We start from the raw sequence: 25,089 nt of genomic DNA, 5'->3' as shown, positions 1-25,089 counted from the left end.
CCCTTCCCCCCCCCCCCCCCCCCCCCCCCCCCCCCCGTTTTTGGACACTTCCTAATTTTTTCTACTTTTGCTATGAACTGTTTCTTAAGTCTGGAGAAGGTGTCATGAAAAACAAATGTCCCAACTTTCTCCTTGCAGTCCCACCTCTCTGCACCTTCCATTTGCTCTTTAGCTTTTCCAAGAAACCAGCCTCACACCTTTATTCTATACAAAAGTTCTCAAGCACTTGCCTGCAACTCCTGCTTTTTAGAAAATCCCCTGTTGTCATTGAGAATCCACTGATGTAAACTTTGGCTGGGGCTTGCTTCATGAGCAGTACATGTGCAGTGGTTGCTGATGTTTTAGGACATTTGCTTAAGTTTTCATTCAACTCCTGAAAAAGTCTGTCTGCACTAGGAACGTTTCCACCGAGGAACATGTCATGCCATCTTAAATAGAAGTGTGATCGGCCAAACACACTTGAAGATGGGGCTGAGCGCCAGTGTCTAGGGCATGGGCTGTGTAGCCCTGCTTTCCCTCTGGTTCCAACCTGTTTCTTCTCAGGATCTCAGCAGCTGTACCTGGTTTCCAGCAAGCCCGGGCCTGCCTACCATTGGCACTTACAATGTTGACAAAAGTCAGTGCGAGCCATCATATATCTAAGCTCTCACAGCAAAAGCAACTCAAGGATTTCATGGTAAAAGGCAGGAGCAATGGCAGGATCTGTGTGCAAATTTACAACTCGGAATGTTTCCTGATGTATGCAGTTGCCAGGAATCCCACCTAGGGCATCAGTCTGTGATAGTCTTGGAAATTGAGATACAAGGGGTAAAAAGATTGGGCACTTTAGCAAAAATTGTTAGTAAAAACTCACTGAATCTTAGTAATTTTATGTAGAACAGTGTTTCTTGAATTTTTTTTCTGATATTTTTTCATATCTATACCAAAATAGAGGAACTTATTGGAAACCTTCATATTTTTTTTCCACACCCACATTCAGAAATGACCAGCATTGGTTATATTTGCTTCATCTATTTTTTTCTACTTGGAAGTATTTTAAATCAAATCAAAGATAATGTCATTTTATTGTTATATCCCTTATTAAGTATCTAAAAATTTGGGACATTTCATTTGCATAACTTTAGTGCTGTTGGTACATTGAACCTAATGAATAGTTATTCTTTGGTATCAGCAGTTACCAGTTCATGGAATATCATGGCTATCTTAAAATGCCTATTTTTTTTTTCTGTGATTGCTTTCTATCATGCTCCAACCAAGTTCTGGATTCCTACTCATCCAGTGAAAATTTATTTAGCAAATATGTTTTAAGCACCTACTGTGTCTTAGGTATTAGAGTATAAAGGTAAATCCCTGCCTTTGTGGAGAGAACCTTAAAATCACCTAGTCCACACATGAACATAATATAATAAATGTGTAAAATGCTGTCATAATAACCTAGAACTAAATCACTAGCCCTGGTGATGGAAATAAGAGAGATGTTAACAATATTTAAGTGCCAAATCAATACAACTTGATAATACATTTGATGTAGGGAATGAAAATAGAAAGGAAGGATTTCAAAGGTAATTTGATTTTAGCCTGGGATAATTATAGAGTAAAGAGGAAAGGGATGTTGATTATTTTAGTTTGAACAAAGTTTGAGATACCTAGGATATTTCTAAGTGGTATCTGGGATAGTTAGCAATATTGTCTGATGTTGAGGGGTAAATCTGAGCTAGAAATTTAGTGTTTGTGATTCACCATATTCTAGATAGTGTGAAAGCTGTGTTGTGAATAAAAAGACCAGAGACAAGGTGTCAATGTTCAGTGCTTCCTTGAGTGGATTGTCATTGATTTCAGACATCATTGAGTCATGTCATTTGGTGGATACTCTTCGAGTTATCAGTCGTCATTAAGCTATAGGGAAAGATAGTTGAGCATTAGGGGAAGATAGTTGAGCATTAGAGTAGGTCTTTCTTTTTATCATAGTCAGGTGAACCACCCATTATGTTGAACACCCTAATTATAATAATTAATTCTTCCCTTAACACCAGCATTCTCAATGCATGAATTCTAAGAAAAATATATGTAGTAGTAATTTTGAAAATTATTCTTATTGTTCATTCATAACGATGACATTGAATTCTTTACAGAATATAATCACTTGGAGAACTAATCTGGTGAAATGATTAGATGAGGAAGAAAAGTGGGGCTCCCATTAAATGCTACTGCAGTCATGGCAAGTCCCTGTGAAACACACAAAGGAAGTAGGTGTGTTCAGTTTCTAGAATAATACTTTCTGGGAAGCACTTGTCCTGTATCCCAGTGTGTTTGGCGCAAGTCTTATACTGGAAGCTGCCACAGTTTTCATTTATTATGATTTAATTTATTTTATTGCATTGCTCATTTTTACAGGTGTAGTGCTTGTAGCCTCCCACAAGCTACCTTTCCCATCATCATAGTCCTTGTGCTCTTCCCTTCCCCTGTTTTGACCCTTATCCCACTTCCTCCTCTGCTGTACATACATCTCAGTTCTGTGGTCAACTTGCCGGTTTTGTCTCTTTTTTTTGACCTTTTGTTCGGTTTATGTATATTCCACTACCACAATTTTTGTTACGGGGTAGCCCAGAGTGGAGAGCTGGGCTGCTGGTCTGTGGGTCCTCCCCCGCGCACTTAAAATGTAATTTTCTTCTGCAGATACACAAAAGAAGGGTAATGGGTTTTATTACCAAAGAGTGGAAAGGAAAAGGGACAACCTAGGAGAAGAGAGACGGATACAAAGTAACTGGAATATTTTACCAGCTCGGCTAACTTGGAACTCTAGTCACAAACTAACTGCTAGCCCCCAGTCACAGTCTGAGAGCTGTTGCTCCAGAGAGAAAGAGTGTTACCTCTCCAGAGTGACAGTTGAAAAACTTTCTCTCTATTTATCCCCCATAGTCCCAGAATGCCTGCTTAGCTCCGCCCTTGGGTTCTCGCAGTTATTTCCTTGGTACTGCTGGGAGTTGTAGTTTTCCAGTTACTAAAGTAGGGAGTGGAATGCACAAAACTCTGCACAGTTCCTTTAGGACATCCTTCCCCTTAACAATTCTCTTCTTTTGATTTCATACCACTATACCTATGGTGGCACAGATCACAGGGTGTAGTCTTAAAGGTGTAGTCTTAAGAGACAGTCTCCATAAGGTTTCCAGTCTTTGTAAGGTTTCAAGTGTATGCAAGAGAAGCAGCAGTCACCAGCAGTATTCATGAATTCCCAGTATGATAGTCATTGCTGGAAAATAGTCCATCATTATAGGTGAGGAGAAAAAACTTCCAGTGTATGTATGTGTGTGTGTGTATATATGTGTGTGTATATATATATGTATGTTTGTATGTATGTATGTATATACATATATATGTATATACATATATATGTATATATATGTGTGTATATATATATATATATCAAAATAACAGGAAGAAGAAAAAATTTTTAAAAACTTGTTTAACTTCTCTAAAAACAAGTTCTCTCAACCTTGATCCCAACTTAATCTAACAATGTACAACTTATTTACAAATTCAAGCTACTTTTTTTTTTTAAAGATTTATTTATTTATTCATACAGAACTGGAGTACAGGCCAGAGATGCCTGTGAGAGTATTCACCAGAGGGTGAGAGGATTCACCAGAGACAGAGGAGCAGAACAGGCAGGTCAACAAAGTACACTGCTGAGGGGAGCAGTGGACGGGTCAGGAGAGGTCTGCCACACCATGTGGTCACCTCCAGGGCAGGTGGGGATCTAACTCATGCGGAAGTGGCTTAAGCTTCTTAGTGCAGTGCTTTAACCCGCTGCACCACCAGGGCCTCAAGCTACTTTTTAATTAATTTTCTATTTTTGCATAAAATCACAGGGCAGACTAACTAAACAGCAATATTTAGATGGCCTTGTCAGAACACTCCATGTAGTATCAGAGTGAACAGTTGATGTCCAGTCCACGTAGGCTTCAGGAACAATGTCAGTTTCAGCAGATTCAACCTGGGGTCACCTCTTCTCGAGGTTACCAGGGCTCAATATTTTTCTTAGGAGGCCAGTCCTTCCAGTGGAGGCAAGCTTCCTCACCTTCTTTGGAGGTCTCTGGAACCCTACAAACAAAGCAGATGTTCATCTTGGTTCAGCTCTGTTTGAAGTTCCTGGAGAATGCCAAGCAAAGTCATTGAAGTACATTGCCAATTTCTTTAGTTTAAGCAGACAACATTCCCTGTTGAAGTTATGTAAAAACAGACTCATGAGTAGTAAAAATTACTACTACCATTGGTATCAAGGGGAGAGAAGAAATGGAAACAAAAATTAGCTATGTTGAAAAAAAATTGGAACATTATTGAAGATACTAGTCATTCAAAGCAAAGAAACTGGCTTTGAGTCAAACAAATAAAAATGTCAGTAGTATTTCAAGCAAAACTTAAATTCAGTCTATTTGGTTCTTTGTGGAAAGTGTGTATCCACTGTCAAAAGTTCAGTCACCTAGAATCTGTTGAGAGCTGTTACTGGGAAAAAAAAATTTTTTTTTCCTTTTCTTCAGAAATTCTACTACCACAGTTTTGACGCCTTGATTAGCCCATAACACTGATCACAATTTCACCCCAATGAATATGTATACAAACTAAGAAACTACCATTTATTATCTTGTTCTAACTGTTGAGAATTCAGTTGTTGTTTTAAAGGTAGCAGCATTTGAGATTTTTGGTGATGTTCTATGCTTTCTTAAGAAAGACTTTTTTCTGTTTTAAGAAACTAAAAGAAATCGGGGTCCTTAGGAGTCAGATTCACAGACAGCAGCCTATTGCTACCAGAAGAGAAGAAATTACTTGTGCTGTTTTCAACTTTAATTTTAGAAATCATATGAGTTAATCTAGTGGTTACTCGTTAAAATGAGATGCATGTTGGGTTCTGTTTTGTAGTCTCCATGGTGACCTTAGATATAAATTCCTTCAAAAAGAGAATTATGTTACAGCAGAATTCAGGTTTGCCTCCTGTCTGAAAGTAGGCTGTTCCAACTAGGTGTGATCTGATAGATTGTTTTTGGGGTGTGGGAGTACTCTTGCCATTCACTTATATGGGAAAGTTTTTGAGTGTTTCTAAACCCAAAATATAACCTAATAAGAGTGTTCTACCTCTGTATAGTGGAGAAAACCTGTACTTAGTTGGCTAATGCATTAACCTGATTAAAGTGTTTTCAGTGAAAATGATGCTCTTGAACTTGAAAAACATGTTTCTTTTTCTCCCCCTTAATACCCCAACATATGTGAACATAGCCTAGTGTTGGACAAGAGTCATGTTTGGGTTGCATCTGAGGTTCATTTTCTAGTGGAACAGTACAAATCAAATATAATAGCAAAGACCTGCACATTCTCTTCTGTCTTTGTCAGCTTTTCTGCATTTCATATATTAGAAAGATCAAGCACTTCAATTCACACTGGGCCATGATGTAGTAATCAGCCTACATTTTACTGTGCAAAGACCCATTGCTCTTTAGGATTTTTATAGCCTGTTTCAGTTCTTTTATACATTCTCCTTCTTCACTGATAAATTTTGATATTATAATTAACTTCTGCTATCCTTTTCAGCATTTCAAAATAGAGCTTGTGTTCTATTGCCAAAATAGCCTTGTGTCATCCTGTTGAATTTTGTGGAACTTTGTTAGTGCTTGGTTTTACCTAATTTTATACTTGCTTCCAGTTTGTTATTGTCAATGTAATTTTCCTTTTTTGTTCATTTCATTTTGTGTTACTTCTTCCATATGATTTTTAGTATTCCTCATGCCAAGTCTCTACTTACCCATTTCTTGCTCCATTCTTTTTATTTTTCAGAGACTGAGAAAATAGAAGTGCAGTAAATCATTTCCTTCTCTCCCTTTTAAACAAAGATGATGGTTTTTTTTCTATGTCAAAGAAATATCAGTAATTATAGATGCAATAAAAAAATACAGAAAGAAGAATTTGACCATATCTACTTGCTGTTACTGTTTCAGTACATTTGTTAGTCCATTACTTAAACTTGTTTTCCTTTCCATAGTAGTTTCCTTTCCTTAATAGTGAGAATTCGCTATATGAATTTTTACATGATTTTGTAAACCCGACACTTCCTAAATCATTTTCTTATTTAAGTGAGCAATACCAGGAGACTCACACTCCCAGATTGTGAGACTGTCAGATTTTTTTATGCGACTTGTTTTGATTAAAAAAAAAAAGCTGGTTGTTTATTTCTTATATCAATATGTTTAGAGAAACTGCTGTGCATGCTAAAATGTGAAAATACACAAATATATAACAAGCACACCCTTCTCTCAGAAATTGGCGTCCCGCAGCCATGGCAGCCATGTAACCCAGCTGATTACTCTCTTTCCTGTTCAGTCCTTGGTGTAATGGGCACATGGTACTCAGTTGTCATGGAAACACAGTAGAAAGTGGCAAACTCTGCTGGGCGTGTGCACAGGGGCTCTTCTGAGCCAACCCTCCAAAGGTTGAGTAGGAGTTTGCCAGGTGAACATGAAAAGAGATTTCCAAGTGGAAGAAAGAGAATGGAGAGAGAGGAAACTGTGGTCAAAGAGATAGCCAGAGAGGCAAGTTGAGAGCAGGTTTTAAGGAGCCATGTCATCCTTCTAAGGATTGGACTTTCTTTAAGGAGTTTGGCTCTAGAAAGTCAGGAAAAAAACTTATCAGGGAGTATTATGTGATTGCATCTGTCTCTGAATGGCATCACTCCAGGGATGTAGTGATTAGCTGCTTGGGAGAGAGGAGGGGAGACAGACTCAGAGTGGTGCCACATTATATAAACCTGCTCATGGAAGAGAGAATGCTGAAGGCTTTGTTGCCAGTATTTCTCACAACAGTGAAAGGGAGCAGATTGCAGTTGGTTGAGAGATGCTTGGCCTGCCTATTGCTTATAGTACTAAGAGTACTAAGGAGCAAAGGTGAGAAGATTGGCCTAAATCTCTGTTCCTAAATTACTTCATTTGAGGTAAGACAAGTGAGGCTGCTTTTGTGTGGTGGTCTGAGTTAGAGGTGAGGATGCCTTGAGTTGTAGAGAGGACTGTGTTTGGGACACATAGGGAATATGATGGAGATTTTCTACATAGCAACAGTCATCTAGTGTGAAGCACTGTCCAAGTGTCTGAGTGTGACAGACAATGAGCCTTTCATCCTGAGGAAAGATTCCAGAGACAGCAGACATTACAGGCCAGTGTATTCCATTCAAAAGCCATATTGCCCCACTGATAAACTTTCAGTGACCTTGTTTGAGCATCACAATGAATAATGACAGTAATTGAGTGTAATATATTAATCCTAAGCATTTTAAAAATTAGTGTTGAGGAAGAAAAGAAGATGTAAAAGAAATACTAGAAATAGAAAATCAGCCTTTACAACCTCTGTCATAACAAGTCAAGTAAGACTCATCAATGAATGTGAATCCATTGGATGAAAGGTTGGGCACAGTAATATTTGCATAATGTCCACAGTATCACAACGTCTTTACTGATTATAAAGGGCAAAGGTGTGTATATTTAGTGGCAAAATATATCAAACACTTCCATGACCCAGGGATCAAACCACTAGCAGTACAATTGACATCACATGGTCTGATGTGATGCACTAAGTGGACATATCATTTCTGTGATATTCCTATCATTTAGCCTAAATATAAGCATAAACACTCAGATAAAACCAAATTGAGGAATATTCAAGAAAGAAAGTATACTGGACTCTTCAAAGAAGTCATTGTCATAAAATAAAATTAAAAAGCAATAAACTACAGAAGACTAAGGAAAATTTTAGAGTATTGACAAATGACATCAATATAGATTCTCTGCTTGGATCCTAGTTTGATTGCAGGTGGGGCTATGAAAGAAGTTGGACTTACGGATGTCTGTTATCTGTGACAAGGTTGTGTCATTGTAAAGTTTTGGGAGTATGACTAAGAAGAAAATGAACATCCCAATCTTTCCTTTTAAGGGTAATGTATTTAGCCTTATCCAAATAGTCCAGGAAGACAAAAATAGGAGACCAAAGAGACAAAATGTGGCACATGTTGATTATGTATGATTCTTAAGGGGCTACAAATGTTCATTATACTCTACTTTAGGTTAAGAAATAGTCAAGAGAAAAATCTGAGATTTTTTTTTTTCCCATTCACATTTCACTTTATGACAAGGCAGGTTGGAGGATCTCTGAATACTTAAATGCAAATACAGTTTTATTAAAGGGAACCTTGACTGGCTGAAATAGAACATTTCTTTAATGTAATGAATAACATTGTGGGTGAATGGGAAATCAATAGCTGACCTTTATTTAAGATTTTATCAAGTCTTTGATAAGTCTACTTTCAAGAACATTTGAAAAAAAAGTTAAAGATGTTACTGGAGAAAAGAGGATTCTAGTTGGAGAATCAGCAGTGTTTCCCTGTTGATAATTACTTAGAGACCCTACCTCACTTCACCCTGATAAAAAGCCTGCCTGAAATAGGAATTAATGAATATATTGGATATTGGATTACTGAACAATAGATGCAAAGTCAAATCGTTTGAGTTTAGTAGAGAGAAAAGCCTATTTACCAGTTGTATATGTGTGTTCTAGGAGGATATGTCTCGTGAAGGCTTTCTACATTAGATCACTTGTGGTAGATACAGTATTTGTGGAGGAAACTTCATCTTCCAAGAATGAAACAATTCCATCTGGAGGAAGATATTTTAAAAGGCTCTTCTGATCACAGATGAGCATCTGTGAAGGCTGTATTTTTAAGAAGTAGCATCCAGATTTCCCTTGTTGGCTGCTAGGCATTGAAGTTCTCACTCAAGAAATCCCCCTCCACCAGAAGATTCACCTAAATTGGTTGTAGAAATGCTGTTTTAAATTTGTACAGTGGTATATAATTTTAGCAATCACATTTACAAATATTACTTCTCATGTCAGTGAGGGTCAAGGATAAGATGTGGTGTTCTTGCCATTTTACACATGACGGAATTGAAACTAGAAAGGTAGAAATGATTTTTCCAGAGCTCCCGAGGTTAACTCAAACTGGAGCGTGGGATGGATTTATGCTCATTGTTGACCTATAAGTGTGAACTTGGGACACCTTTGGACCATCCTAATAACACAGTGCAGTATAAAGCAAAGAAAGTTAAAATCAAATTGAAAACAGTTTAAGGAGGCAAAAGATGTGTAATGTGTGAAAGAGATCCATGAAAGTAACTGAAATGGGGGTTTGATTTAAAGGATAAAACAGTGAAGACAAATAAATGTTCATTGAATAAATAATATTTTTTTAGCTATTTAACTATATTTATTTAAATAACATGTAAAATGGATAGCATTTCAGTAGAACAACAGCAGCAGTGAACCTGGAGGTTGTCCAGCCTTTGCTCATTGGGGAGGTGTTTGCAGTAATAGCAGGTTCTTTCCAGGACCCAAAGGCAATAATATTTAGGTAAAAGATAAGATTGGATCCCAGCCCAACTGAGTCAGACCCTGAAAAAGGACACAGTAGAATCATCTTTAACCAATTGGCCATCTTGTGTGGGTACGATGAGATAATTAGGATATTCTGTTACAATTTTGGAATATCTTTTTGATACTCAGAGAACGTGAAATCAACTCCAAAAAAATTGTTTGCTTTATAATTCTTACTGCAACATTATTTACAATAGCTAGGACATGGAAACAAACTCAATGTCCACTTATACATGATTGGATAAACAAGATTCCACAAAATGGAATACCATTCAACCAAAAAAAAAAAAACCCTGAAATACTGCAATTTACAGAAAAATGGAAGGAATTCCAGGGAATTGTGTGCAGTGAAGCAAGGCAGAATGACAGTTTTGTATATTAGTGTATTTATGTAATGAACTATTCAACAAAGCAAAATACTTACAAAAACTAGTAGATACAAATAAATGAAGTTTGGTAACTAAGATTACGAGGATGGGAAGAAATTGCCAGAGTAAGTGAAATTCCCTCAAAAAGCAAGAGAAAGATGAACACCAGTGCTAGAAGCAAAAGCAGTGGCTGTCAGTGCAGGATTGCAGATTCATGCCACTCCACTCCAAAATGCAGAGGTGAAAGATAAGCTGAGTTTTAGAAATTAGTTTAATGGTTTAAAATGTTGTTATATTTATGAAAACAGATTTTCTGGAACTCATTTGGGGAAGTCCTGAAGCAAAACGAAGCATGAGAGCTCTTCCAAAGCAAAGGAGTAATTTCTGAAAGAAAGCTCACTCTTTAATATGGGGTTCTCTAACTAACTAAAGTGACTGTAACCTTTGCTTAGATTCTCATGTGCAAAAAAAAAAAAAAAAAAACTTGGATTCCATTCAAACAAAAGTTCATGTTTTATCATGAAAACCACAGTACTTTTTTTTTTTTTAACTGGCTAATCAAGTAACAGTAGAAAGGTTTGAGAAATTATAAGGGACATGTTGAGCCTTTTACCATTACTGTGAACTCTGAAGCAGTCTTCCCAGTGTGGACTTCAAGGTCACACTAAAGGGCATTTTCCTAGCTTATATTAATTCTTAAGCATCTGTTGTTGGTTAGAAGGGCTCTCTGCAGGATGTGGCATGATTTTGCTGTTTGGGGCCTTAAGCATTTGGAAAATTGAAGTAGAGGGTGGAACTGCGGTGTGTAGCGTGTTTCTCAGCTGCAGGCCGCTTAGGAGCAACAGGACACTACTGGCCTTCCTGCTTCCCACAGCTTCACTCCCTAGGCAGGTCTAATCTGTGGTCTGGGTGTTTAAGAGCAACTTTCCTGGTGTGTCAAGTTCACATCATAGTGAATTTTCCATTTTGAAAAGAAGAATGTTCTTTCATAACAAGATTAAAAGTGATTTCTCCTTGTGGTAGTTAGATTCACTCCATGAGTAAACGAGCGACTGAATGATTGAGGACGTTGAGATACACCTGTCTGTTCCTGTTCTTGGAGTCAAGTGTGACAGTATGACATTAACTCTGTAAAGTACCAAGTTACTGCATATGTATCCACATCCTGGTTTCTCTTGGAGTTTGAGGGGCTGACCGGGTTCAGGTAGCAGAGTTGATACATGGAGTCAGAAAATTTGGTCCCATTCAAACACCAAAGTCAGGAGACTCAGGATCTGCCTTACTGAGTTTTCAGGGCGGCGCCTTGATAAGGAGCAGTTTATGGCTTTCTGTGCCTTAGTTTTCCCTTTCAGACCTTCATCAAAACTATCATCAATCATGATTTGTGCAGCATTTTTTTTTTTAAGATTTATTTATTGTGCATACAGAACTGGGGTACAGGCCAGAGGCTCGGGGCGGTGAGAGGCTTCACCAGAGACAGAGTGGGGAACAGAACAGGCAGATCGACGAAGTACACTGCTGAGGGGAGCAGCGGGCGGGTCAGGAGAGGTCTGCCACGCCATGTGGTCACCTCCGGGGCAGGCGGGAATCAAACTCATGAGGAAGCGGCTTTAGATTCTCAGTGCTGTGCTTTAACCCGCTGCGCCACCAGGGAGGGCCCTGTGCAGCATTTTTTGATGTATTTTAGCTCCAGATGCTTCCTTTCCTACCATTAGGGACTGAAACTGAGTAAATTCTGCTCCTAAATGCAGGTAAAAGAAAAAGAGCAAGTGCACTAGACCATCTGCAGACAGAATGGAGGTGAATAGGCACTCATCAGAGCTTTGTGTTACTGAGTGTTGACAAAATACCTGGCGAAGCCTGTGTTTCCATGATCCAAGACTCCCTGCTTGTGACTTTCTGACAGGTCTGAATCAGATGACTCTCCTGCCTTCTTCTGCTCTTGGTTTCTTTCTGTGCCTTATTATTGTGGAAGTGATTTGGCCAGTTTAATCTCTCAGTCAGTCACTAGATGTTGAAGAAAATTGCCTTTTTTTTTTTTAAATTATTGATTTCTCAGTGCCTCTAGGAGACCTTAAGTCACACGTTAAGTCTTGCAGGTCTAAGACCTTGTCACAGCTTTGTGGTGCTTGCTGAGAGTGTTGATGACCGTGCCTCTCAATCTAGTTCTGCTTTCAGAAATGAATGCTCAAAAGCCCACTGAAGGGGAGGTTACAGTCATAGTTGCAGTGCAATGAGCACCCTGCCTCAACTTTCCCAAAGGCAGCAACAACAAAATTCACAGAGCAGAATGTGTGCAGCAGCTTTCAGAGGATGCTGAAAGTGGTAGTGGTAGATTTGGGAAGGAAACTTAAAATAAAAAGTACGAAGGGTCCTGTGACAGTTTCTTGCTCTTTTTCTTCACCCCGTGGCCCGCCTTTCCCACAAACCTGCCTGAGAACACCCCAGTAGTCTCCTTTCCCTGCCCTTTACTAGTGTGGTTTTAGCCTGGCTCATTTCATGTGGGAAAATAATGAACTGTTCTAATTAATTTTTATTTCTCTTTGCTTGATGGAATCTATGCTTCCATCTGGTCACACCCTTTGCCCTTTGATAAATTTTTCTTAAATTGGTCCTGATTTATATGATTTATATGTGCAGTATGCATGATAGTGATAACTTGTTTCTGCTCTAGTTGTTTTAAAGTTTGCCATTTCTTGTTGCTTTAAAAGACAATTAAAATTGTTTATACAGCTGGAAACATTCTTCTTCTTTTCTGGTTTAAAGAGACTTCTTGTAGGGGTTCAATTTTGCAAAGAAAGCTTAGGTGTCATCAGGGCACTTGGAGTAAATACAGCATTAACTTTTGTCTGTTTTTCCTTAGTGCGTTTTTTACCTCATAATTTCTCCTACCCCACATATCCAGTTTTCCCACAAAACATTTTTCAGATATAATAGGAAGGCAAATTATGCGGTGATAGGGCCTGGGAATATGATTTATAGTTTTCAAAAGGCAGTGAGTTTTGGAAGGGCGATTTGAAATTATAACAGACCCTGACCAAAATACTAATTGGAAATTTTTAAAATTATGTTTATACCTGCATACAATTTAAAAAATAAAATGGTTCTATATGACGTATGAAAAACAATAGTCCTCTAATCTTACCCCTACTCCATTCTACTTTCCTATTGTTGTTTTACTGTGTCTCATGGATTTCAAATTTAATCCTGTTTTGGGCAACATTTTCCTTCTGCTACCAACCCTTAAATGCCTTTGAGCCCCTCTTAACATAGAGACTTCACCTCATTTATTAATGTCCACAAGTTTTAGTAAGTATTTCACAGTGCCTACTATATGAATGTCTAGTACCCAGCATTTATTTGTCTTTGTTATTCTCACTTGTTTTACCACACATAATTCGTTTGGACTCCTTTCATTTTTAGAGCATTTGTACTTCCTTATGACTGAATATTATTCCATTTGTGAATATGTCATATCTTAACTGAGCCGGTCTTTATTAATGGGCACTTAGATTGTAAATAACTGCAATAAACATTGCACACGCAGTAAATAGTTTTTGTCATTGATGGATAGGTGAGCAGAAGTGGGACTTCTAGGTCATGTGGTACTTCCATTTTTAGGTTTTGTTGGTTTTTATTTTTTTAATGTCTACACCAGTTTATTGTCTCCCCAGCAGTTTAAGTGTTCCTCTTTGTCTGCACTGCTCCCATGCCAGTCTCACAGGTTGACATGGTGCCTCATTGTGGCTTTAACCTGCATCTCCCTTGTTAGAAGCAATGGTGAATATTTTTCTATGTATCTATTGGCTTACTGGATAATCACCTTGGTGAATTTTCTATTCAGCTCCATTGCCCATTATTAAATGAGATTTGGGTTTTTTAATTAAATGATGTAGGTTTTTATATATCTTGAGTATTAACCCTGTATTAGTTGGGTAATGGAGAGTATTATTTCTCATTCAAATAGGAATACAATATATGTTGTTTTTTAATCTATAAACCTTTTAAATTTGAATTTATCCCAATTGTTTAATTTTGTTTTTATTTCCCTTGTCGTAAGGGGTAAGTGCTCCCAAAATACTTTTATCTTTGATATCATGGAACATGTCACCTCTGTTTTCTTATATATATATTATTGTTTCAAGTGTTATATTTAAATGGTCAAACCTGGGGCCTCTCTGGTAGTGCAGGGGTAAAGTATCAGCTCTATAAAGCTATTGCTAGCCACTGTGTAATGAATTGGATCCCTGGCCAGGGAATTGATCCACATAGTGCAGCAGCCCTCTTCTGTCTTGCCTGCTGCTCCCCTCAACAGTGTATTTCAGTCAGTCTACCTGTTCTGCTCCCTACTCTGTCTCTGGTGAATCCTCTCACCCCTGTACCTCTGGCCTATACCCAATTCTTGTATGCATAAATAAATAAAAATATATCTTAAGTGGTTAATCCTTTGGTAATTATTTTAGTGCATAGAGTAAGAATGATCCATCTCATTCTTTTACATGTAGCCTTCTAGTTTTCCCAGCATCATTTATTAAGGAGACTACTTTTGTGGCTATTGCTGATTTATCTAAATTAAGTATTGATATATGAGTGGATTTATTTATGGGTCCTCAATTCTGTTCCAGTAACCCATACGTCTATTTTTGTGCCAATGCCATGCTATTTTTAGTGCTGTTGCTTTATATTATAAAGTCTGGTAGCATGAAGCCTTCATTTTTCTCCTCTTTTTTCAGGATAGCTTTTGTGATTTGAACCTTTTTTGTACTCCATATAAACAGTTTTTTTTTTTCAGTTTCTTTAAAGAATATTGGTGGTGTTTTAGTGGAGATTGCATTAAATCTATCAGTATAAGCAGTGTAATTATTTTAGTTATATTTACTCTCCCCATCTGTGAGCATGGAATATCTTTCCATTTCTTATCTTTAATTCTTACTATAGGTTTTCTTTTCTTTTCTTTTTTTGTATATATGTGTTTGCCTTCAGGGTCTCTAAGTGGCATGACAATGTTGAGATATGTCTTTTATATATACACACATATATGTATATGTATGTTTATAATATTAAAACTTATAATACTGCCTATAATTTTTAATACAAGGAATTAGTCTTGTTTTCCAGCTTTGAAAGACCAGAATTAAGTCCGTGTGCTTCCCAGTCCCTATAGAATTATATTCTTTCTCAAAACAATGTCGGTAATAGATTTCTTTTACCTGAGTTCAAATTATAACAGCTAATATTGGACAATGGTTCTTTGATTTCTTTCATGCACCAAGAAGAATGTGAGGCTAATGTAAAATTACATCCCACTACAAGAGTTCATGATTCTTATCCCATCTTTCCAGTGTAGTCTCCTGTCCTTGATTTAAGTCATTATTTAGTGCTCACATTATTAGCTTAAGTACTATGCACAGCCAAGTTACGCAGTTTCCTTAGTTCTCCTTTCCTGCACAGTATTTTATTTCCTATAGAGTCAATAATTGCCTTGCTTTTGCTTAATATTTTTCTGTGTATTTATCAGTCCACATGTGACTTTTCTCAGTACAGTTTGAGCTATTGATTGCTCTGTTTATTTCATTTCCTTGAAAATGCCCCTTGGCTCAGTCATTGGCTACGCACTTTCTAAGTCTGCTTCACACAGCTTATTGGCTTTCCCGTGATAGACATACTAGCTAATTTCATTTCTTCTTTTGTTCAGGGCTTATTCCTTTGCTTTGTAGATCATATCCCCTGTTATTTCCTGAAAAAAGTATAAATAGTTTGTATTTTGAAATCTTGTGTATATGAAAATGGCATTAGTAATTTATCTTTTATTTTATGGTCAGTCAATAATATAGCTGGGTATAATATAGCTGGGAATTATTTCCCCTCAGAATTGGGAAGTGTTTTGTTCTAAGCTTTCTGTTTTCCAATATTGCATTTGAAAAAGCCTGGTTGTTGTGCCTTGTATGAATCTCACTTATTTCTGGAGGATGTAGGGTCATGTTCGCCATCAGTTTCTAAAATTGCATGATGTGGAGTCTTGCTATTTTCTTCTGTGAACTCAGGAGATTCCTGAGTTAGAAAATTTATATCCTCTGTGTGGTGTGTTCAACACTTTCTAGAGTTACAATGAAACATGTTTCACAAAGTCTGGAATGTCATCATTTTTAAATGACAAGTAAGGTGTTGGAATGATTAAATTGCCTAACCAGAATTTAAAAGCATGGTGACAGGCGTAAAATAGAGGCAATCATACAACAAACAAAACAAAGTTGTTCAAGTCCTAGAATCCAGCTCAGACTTGTAGCAGAGAAAGATAGAGATATTTATAAATTTTCTTCACTTCTACTAGAAGGAAAGCATGCAATTCTACCCACACAATTTCATAAGATTGAAAATACAGATTACTCATTTGCTTGTTTCATTTTGGTTCCTACAAATCACGTATTGGAAAATATTATATATTTGACTGCCCCAAATTCAAGGTACCTTACTTTACCTAAGGTAATAAAATAATTGTTCTCTAAGTCAAGCGTGTGAAATATGTCTCTCTATTTTCCCTAGAAATTTTTCCCCAACATGGCATACCTTAAGGTAGCAAATCAGTCTAGCAGTTTTTTAAAGTTGGGTAAACATTTGCTAAAACATGCTATTAAAAGAGCTGATATCTAAGGAAGGTTCTGAAGCATACTGCATCTCTAGAACCATATTCTGTTCAATGACCACCCAAGGAATAGTGACAGCAGAGTGGGCAAACTTCATGATGGACACTTTATGGCTCTTAGTATAAGCTTGTATAGGACAAACACTCCTCTGTGTCTCCTTTACTCTCAAGACCCTAGACTCAACATTTCTGTGACCATATGTAGGGGCAGGGGCAATTTTACCTTACACCAAAAAATTTTTCAACTTTCTTTCACTCAGTTCCAACACTGGCAACATGGAGATAGAGACTTAGCCCAGTTGTTAAGACTTCAGCTCACACTGACTGATGTGTGAGACGCCAGCCTCACAAGTTCAGACTGTTACTTGTGCTTCTGACTGACCAGCTATAAATCAGATTCCCATCATCTATCATACTCAAGCCCTACTAATTTGCTAGAGAGACTCACAGAACTCAGGAAAACCACCTAAGTATTGATTACCAGGTTATTACAGAAGGCTATAACTGAGTCTGCCAGAGAGGTGACATCACAGGGCAGCGTCTGGCAAGGGCAGGGGACTCTATGATCTCCACTTAACTCTCTCCTCTACTTTTCACCAGCCTGGAAGCTCTGCAGCCCACCATCCTTTTGCTTTATTTATTGGAAGCTTCTTTATGTGTGCATGATTAATTTTTTGGCCATTAGTGATTAACTCAACCCAGCCCTTCTTCCTTCCCTGGAGGTGGGGAAGTAGAACTGAAAATGCAATCCTGTAATTACCTAGTTGGTTCCCCTGGCAAAGAGCCTCCAACCTTAGGTGCTTTCCATAAGTCATCTCATTCCCACGAACTCAAGTGTGATTGAAAGAAGTTTAATGTGAGTAATATACATTTATCTCTCAGGAAATTCCAAAGGTTGTAGAAGCTCTGTGTCAGGAACTAAAACCAAGACCAAATATATATTTATTATAAATCACAATCATATAACTTAACTCTGAATATAAATAGTAATTATAGCGCACATTTTATGTGGACTAACAATGAATCTTGTTTTCTCTTTTCCACCAGCTTTTTGGAGACTGGGAAGCCCAGCTGCGGAGAATAATGAAGCTCATTGCTGGTGGTGGCTTGTCTATCACTGGCTCTCACAACATGTGTGGGGACTATCTGTATAGCGGCCACACAGTCATGCTCACACTCACCTACTTATTTATCAAAGAGTGTAAGTCTACTTTAAACTAAAGTTTCTCATCTGCCATTGTCCGTGGTTTCTGGAAACTTAAAGTAAGACTGGAGACATTGAAAGAGCATCAGCTGTTTCTTCTACAGACCCAGATGTGGCAGGCACCCAGGGAAATAGCTCTGGAGGAAGGAATTGCTCTTCTGGATGAGAATGTTGTTTCCTCAATGTCAACTGACGTATTAGAGTGTTCTATAGCTACAGGAAGGAGGCAGAAGGAATTTTCATAACGATACAAAATCTAGTGTCTGCTTGGATCATGGGTTCACTCAGAGGCTGTGTTTTAAGTGCCTAGCACTGAGCTGTCAGCTGAGAATAAGGGTTTGATGTTTCCATTCTCATAGAAATGACAGAGACTCTAATGATCAAGAGTAGGACATTTTCTTCTAAAGTGTACTTAACGTATTTTATATTGAAACAAAGAAATATTACTGCTATACACTGTTAGCTGTAATATATATTAGTATTTATCATATCTGTTTCAGATAACCCTTAAAACTGAAGTGTTATATATGAATAAGCCCATTTATCCTTTCCTTTTCCATTTTCCTATATCATTTTTTGGTTTTTACAATTTTTGACTTAGATCAAAAAACATGCATATTTTTATATTTTTCATATCATTGTTTTATGATTTTTGAAAGTTCCATGAATGATAGCATGCTATATATCATCTGCTGTTTTTCTCTTTCATATTATTATTTTGCAAGACATCAGACTCTGTTTCATTTTTATTGCTGTTACTATTTTTTTTTTTTTAAGATTTATTTATTTGTACATACAGAACTGGGGTACAGGCCAGAGGCTCAGGGACGGTGAGAGGCTTCACCAGAGACAGAGTGGGGAACAGAACAGGCAGATCGACGAAGTACACTGCTGAGGGGAGCAGCGGGCGGGTCAGGAGAGGTCTGCCACGCCATGTGGTCTCCTCCGGGGCAGGCGGGAATCGAACTCATGTGGAAGTGGCTTTAGATTCTCAGTGCAGTGCTTTAACCCGCTGCGCCACCAGGGAGGGCCTGCTTTTACTATTTTAATAGTATAAATGAACCACAGACTCTTTATTTCTCTAATTCTAGAACATTCACTTGTCCTCAATATTTTAACATTAGTAGCAGTCTCAAAGAAATGATAAAAAACAGTTTCCGTGGAGAGTGACAAGTAGAACCAGGTCGCTGGTACCCCAGAGGGGGCACACACACACTAGTCAGTTAGTGTTTAGGAAAGAGCATGTGACACTTTATGGAACTTTAGTGTTGTTGGAATTCAGAGTAGTAATCAGAATAATACTCAGAAGTAATTATAAAAAATGAAAAATGAACTGAGAAGTAGGAACCAGATCACAGAACATTCTTTGAACCATAAGAAGGAAACCTAAGTTCCATATTATGAAAATATGGTGTTCACTGTAATCAGAGGGGCAGTGTCATCATGTTTGTCCTCTAGCAAGAAAGAAATCACTCTTGTAACAGCTTGCAGGATGGAGTGGAGAGGGGCATGGTTGAAGACCAAGAAGAAAGTTAAGATACTAGCAGCTTCTGTAATCCAGGAAAGAAGGTGGTGGTTTGACCTACCATGATGCTCTTAGGGATGAAAAGAGTGGAAGAAACTGAGAGTGATTAACAAAGAAAAGTCAGCATGTAATGAGATTGATTTTGAGGACATAGGTAAGGGACAGTTGTTGGACTGAAAGATGAAAGCACCGTTTTGGTTTTCAAATATTAAAGGATTATTGTTTTTGTGTCCTTTGGGTAAATACTTAGGAGTGGACTTGCTGGATCATATGGAAGCTCCATATTTAGCAGTTTGAGAAACCTCTACACAACTTTCCATAGTGGTCTAACCGGTTTGCATTCCAACCAGCAGTGTAGGAGAGTTCCTTTTTTTCCACACTCTCGCCAGCATTTGTTGTTGCTAGTTTTTTTTATTATGTACCATTCTCACTGGTGTAAGGTGGTCTCTCATTTTAGTTTGCTTTGCATTTCCCTTATTACCAGTGATGCTGAACATATTTTCATATGCCTATTGGGTAGCTCTTTTGCCCATTTACAATAGGGAAGAAATGGAATCAACCCAAATGTCCAAAAATAGATGAACTGATAAAGAAGATATGGTATATATACATAATGGAATATTACTCAGCAATCAAAACAGATAAATTCATGCCATTTGCAGCCACATGGAACTAGAAAAGATCATGCTTAACGAAATAAGCCAGAAATAAAAAAAAAATTACTGGATGGTTTCACTCATAGCAGGAGTATAAGGAAAAATAAAATCTTTGCATTGATAAAATACATAATTTTACAAAATATTAAAGGAAAGCAGGTGAAGAGATGATGGATTTCAGGGCCTACGAAAGAGAAAGGAGAGTAAATGTTCTGCTTATTCTTAGTACATGACCAAACAGAATGAATTCTAATTGTGTCTACTCACAATTGTCAGGGCATGATTTCGCCCTTGTCTGGGGTGTTACTAGGCATAGAAAATGGGAACGGAACACGCCTGATGTCAGCAGCCCTGGGGGTGAGGATTGGGGTTCCTGCCCCCTTCTGGCTGGTGCCTGAAGTACTTTAATATGGGGTTAAGCCTTACTCTTCTTAAAGATACAGCTCTGTGCTGTGGTGGAAATTCCTGAAGACTTGGGCCATAGACTCTGATAGTGAATCCTGGTGCTGTCACTGTCCTGTCAGTGGCAAGGGTAGAGGGGAGACCTTTATACTCTGTAAGTCTGCATTTCTCTTCTTTAGAACAAGATACTGATAACTAGCTCATGGGGGAGGGAGAGGTTGTGAAACTTGGAATAGATGGTATTTGTAGACATTAATAAAATTGCTTGGAGAAAGTTGCTTCTATGTGGTGGTGTATTATTTGGGTATCAGATTTTTCTGGAAAGGGAATATGGAGGACTATACATATATAACAACCTTACCAATACCACTACTACATTGAAATTACAAACGTCTCTTTACCTTTACTTCTGATCTGACTTACCCTATTCGACTTTATTTTTCCATAACATTTAACACCTAACATGGTGTATAATTATTTATTATAATTAGTATTTCTTTTCCCTACTAAGGAGGGGGCTCCTCACAGAGGAGACAATTTGCCTGTTTTGTTCACTCACCCCAGTAGCTAGAGCAGGTGCTGTCCTGCTTGTAGTAAATGCATGCTAAATATAGACTGAATGAATGATTGACTCTTGTCTCCTTGAGAATCAAATAAAATCCTGAACTTCTTCCCAGGCGGGAGAGTAGGTCATATTCAAATATTTTTGCCTAAAATATCAGCCCCCCCCCCATGAGCCTGGGAAGACCTGTATTCATAGAGATCTTGATGCTTCCCTCAGTTGACATCCCCCATAGAATATAGACGACTACTACTACAAGTATTTATTTTACATTGCCCTGACTTTAGGAATGCACTTGGACTAGAATTGAATCTCTAGGCATTTTGGATATTCCATCAGTTGTGTTTGAAAATGGAAATTTCAAAGACTTTCAGACTAGTACATGGTTGCAATGCTTAGAAAGCAAGTAAGACAGTTTTATAAGTTTTGCCTAGTACTTGTGTAAGGATTTCTAGACAAAAAGTACTTATTTGTATATAGAGCATTCATGCCAAGTTATTTATAGGTAAATTTAGTTAAATGTCAGTAGCAATATTTTTAACAGAACTTGATCTGTTAACCTGCCCCTATTTGTCCTTGTAAACCTTGGGGACTGCAGGTAAGGTGGGACTGGGTGCCCTTAGTGGCACTGGAATAATGGAGTTACTGCATTTTTCCTCTGTTCAGATTCCCCTCGACGACTGTGGTGGTACCACTGGATCTGCTGGCTTCTCAGCGTGGTTGGAATCTTCTGTATTCTCTTAGCACATGACCACTACACTGTGGATGTGGTGGTGGCATATTACATCACCACGAGACTCTTCTGGTGGTACCACACCATGGCCAATCAGCAAGTAAGTTTTTCCTCCCATTTGACTTCAACTTCAGTTGCTCCTGGCTTGATGTAAATGGTGTGGCAGGGGGGAGAGTATGAAGAATCTACAGATATCTTAGGTTTCTCTCTTAAAAAAAAAAAAAGGATTTATTTATGCATACAAGACCAGGGGTATAGGTCAAAGTCAAAGGTGCGGGGTATAAGAGGATTCACAATGGACAGAACAGGCAGCTGTACTGAAACACACTGCTGAGGGGAGAAACAGATGAGATAGGAGAAGTTGCTGTGCCATGTGGGTCACCTCCCTGGCCAGGATTCTAACTTTCACTGCAGTGGCTGTGGATAGAGTTACAGTGCTGTGCTTTAACCCCTTGCATCATTAAGCAGGATCAGGTTTCTCTTTCTTTAATGGGTAGTAGGCTAATATTATTTTGTTTTTTGTAATGATCCATTTCACAATCAAAATGGAAAAGAAATGGGTTTATATAATGACATAAGGGACAGTATTCCATAATATAATGACATTAGTTAGTATAGTGACATCACAGAACACCATCATTGTGCCTGAAAATTATTCTCTGTATCATGGCTACCTGCTGCTTGATTTGCATTCATACTCTTCCTATTGTTGGCCCTCACCAACATTTCATTAAGCCTGTTCATTTTTATTGTAAAAGAGAAAGTAACTAAAAATCAAATTGAGATAATTACTTACAGATAGGAGAATAAGTAAGCTATGAGTTTTCCAGTCACTCCCAGAATTGGGGTTTTCTGCTAAGGTGTTAATCCAGTTTACAGATGATTGCAGAGTATAGAATGTTGGCCTTAGAGTGAAACTGGTAATAGGCATGTGGATAAACATGGGGTGGGTCTGGAGTCTGAGTTTTAACATGACAAGTGCTTGAACTTCCACTAAAGATAATGAGAAAATGTGTGTTTGTTGCTCTGGGATCCGAAACGATGAATTGTTCTTCCTGACTTTGATTGGCTTTTTTGTTATCATAGGTGCTAAAAGAAGCTTCCCAGATGAACCTCCTGGCCAGGGTATGGTGGTATAGGCCATTTCAGTACTTTGAAAAGAATGTCCAAGGAATTGTGCCTCGATCTTACCATTGGCCCTTCCCCTGGCCGGTAGTCCACCTTGGTAGGCAAGTTAAATACAGCCGGTTGGTGAACGACACATAACAGCTGTACAGAGTGGGGAAAGAGGAACTGTCCTAAGTGCTAAGAACTCCATGAGAGAAGATGCCATAAAATAAACACCTCCCTAATCCTGTTCTCTTTCAACAGTTACCTTGACTTAACCTATTGATTTACCTGGTCAGCACTGTGATCTTTTTTTCCTCTCCAAAGGACCTGCGTTGGACAACAATAAAGAAAATTTAACCTATCATGCACTGTACACATAACCCTGTTCATAAGTTTGGGATTTACATAACCTGCGACCACCATGTTCCTTTGTATATGATGCAACAGCATAAATGTAAGCTTTTATATCATAAGTTCTGGTCTTTCCAGGCACATCTGGAAATAAAGCGTATTATTTTCTTGGGAAAACATACTTTCATATCTCTTGCCCCAAATATTGGGCTGTAAGCCATTTTCTAGTAAATGTCTCTATGAAGGTTTCTAAATACCTGAATGGGGTTTGATTCTGAAATCTTTCTACCTGTTGCACCGATATTCAAATAAAAATGACAGACACAGAAAGGTTTGGTAACTTTGGGTTTTGTAAAAATCAGCAGAGACAGTATGTCAAAAAGTGCAAAAAAGGATTCTGTTACAAAGTGATTTTATAAGTATTTCCTAACTTTATTTTTCAAATGATATTATGAAAACCAAATTTAAAGATTTTTACATGTCAGAGAGAAGAGAGTTGAAATTTAAAAATGCTTCTTGGGAGAGAAATTTGTCTATGTTTCTAGTGCCTTTCTTGTCTTGATTGTATGGTCAGTAGGCAATCTTAATGTTTTTATTTAAAATAAAGTATTCCATGAAAATATAAATATGTGTATACACTACTAAATTTTGCATTTATAGCTAAATTAAATCAGAAGGCTGCTTATGGTTTTTAAATTGCTATGAATGAATTAAAGATTGGGGAGTTAATTAGAAAGTCAGAGCCTGTTCCCATATTGTGAGCAGGTGGCTACCATGTACCACTTGAATTATTTTATCTCCTATTTGGTAGTTCAATTTTAACTATACTATGAAAACAGCCATGAATACTTTTTTTTTAAGGAGAGTTTTGAAAATGATCACTTAACTAAAACTTGAAAGCTATAAATTAGTTTATCCATACTCTCATGACAATTTTGTTGATGAACAACAGAACAGAGATCTATTTCTTTAAAATATATTTGTGCAGAAACTGCATGTAACTCTAAGTTTACTCCTAACATAAGTATGTTTGGGGAAGTATTCTATTCTATACTTGCCAATGTGGAGAACAAAATAGTTTTATAAGAATGAAGAAGTATATCTATCCATTCTGTATTTTACGTGCAGCAGAATTATCTTCCGTAGGACTTTTTTGTGTATTCACAAGGTGATATTTGTATTGTAAAACAATAATGGTGAAGGAAATAAAAAGGCTTTTAAATTTTGTTTGTTTTAAATCTTTGTAAAGTTATTATTTCAGAGAGTATACTGATACCTTAACAGCTTACCTAGATCATAAATTAATCAAAATGCACTTTTTAATAAAAACTGATACCTAAAATAAGTGGCTGTTATTTCTAATATGTTGTTATTATTCACAGATGTTTTAAAGGAAGTCATTAAAGCCAGATAAAAATCTGAGGCTTGGAATTCCTTATCTAAGTTCTTTGAAGATGGGGCTCTGGTTAATTACATTTCTTTTCACTATAGATTCCTTATATGTACTCTTAATTTTCAGTAGCCTATGGGTTACGTGTATTTTTTTTAATTTATTTATTTATACAGAACTGGGGTACAGGCTAGAGACGCGGAGGGTAAGAGGATTCACCAGGGACAGAGTGGGGAGCAGAACAGGCAAATCTACGAAGTATACTGCTGAGGGGAGCAGTGGGCGGGTCAGGAGAGGTCTGCCAAGCCTTGTGGATCTCCTCGGGGCAGGCAGGGATTGAACTCATGCGGAAGTGGCTTAAGCTTCTTAGTGCTGTGCTTTAACCCTCTGCGCCACCAGGGAGGGCTGGTTAAGTGTATTTTTTACAATATATTTTAGAAAGTCACAGATACAGTAAATTCAAACTACCAGGTTTGAATTCTTCAGTCAAGTCCACTAATAGAACTTTTTCTCTCTATAATTTAAAATAATACTGCTTTTTCAATTTAGATGGAAGGAAAAGTAAATATGAAATGGGCAATAGAATAATAGTACTTTGCTAATCAATGGTAATACAAAGTAATTTTAAGAAGTGAAAGATTAGTCCTATAGTGGTTTAAAAATGGGAGCTAGTCATTGTAGAC

General features: G+C 37.6%; 1 protein-coding gene across 5 annotated transcripts in view; it reads left to right on the top strand.

Annotated features, from left to right (window-relative positions):
• The window catches only part of SGMS1 (sphingomyelin synthase 1), a 280,001-nt gene extending 255,623 nt beyond the window's left edge, over positions 1 to 24,378 (top strand). For all 5 annotated transcript variants that reach the window (XM_012723896.1, XM_012723895.1, XM_012723894.1 and 2 more), the window contains 3 exons: positions 17,521 to 17,674; positions 21,489 to 21,655; positions 22,642 to 24,378. In XM_012723896.1, coding sequence (XP_012579350.1) covers positions 17,521 to 17,674; positions 21,489 to 21,655; positions 22,642 to 22,821 — 501 coding nt within the window. In that variant the 3' untranslated portion in view covers positions 22,822 to 24,378. The remainder of the gene's footprint in view (positions 1 to 17,520; positions 17,675 to 21,488; positions 21,656 to 22,641) is intronic.
• The last annotated feature ends 711 nt before the right edge of the window (positions 24,379 to 25,089 follow it).

This window comes from Condylura cristata, unplaced genomic scaffold (genome assembly GCF_000260355.1).
Source record: "Condylura cristata isolate star-nosed mole 26May11 unplaced genomic scaffold, ConCri1.0 scaffold00011, whole genome shotgun sequence".
Taxonomy (NCBI): domain Eukaryota; kingdom Metazoa; phylum Chordata; class Mammalia; order Eulipotyphla; family Talpidae; genus Condylura; species Condylura cristata.
The sequence above is the reverse complement of the archived record's forward strand: the minus strand, read 5'-3'. Positions and strand labels throughout refer to the sequence as shown.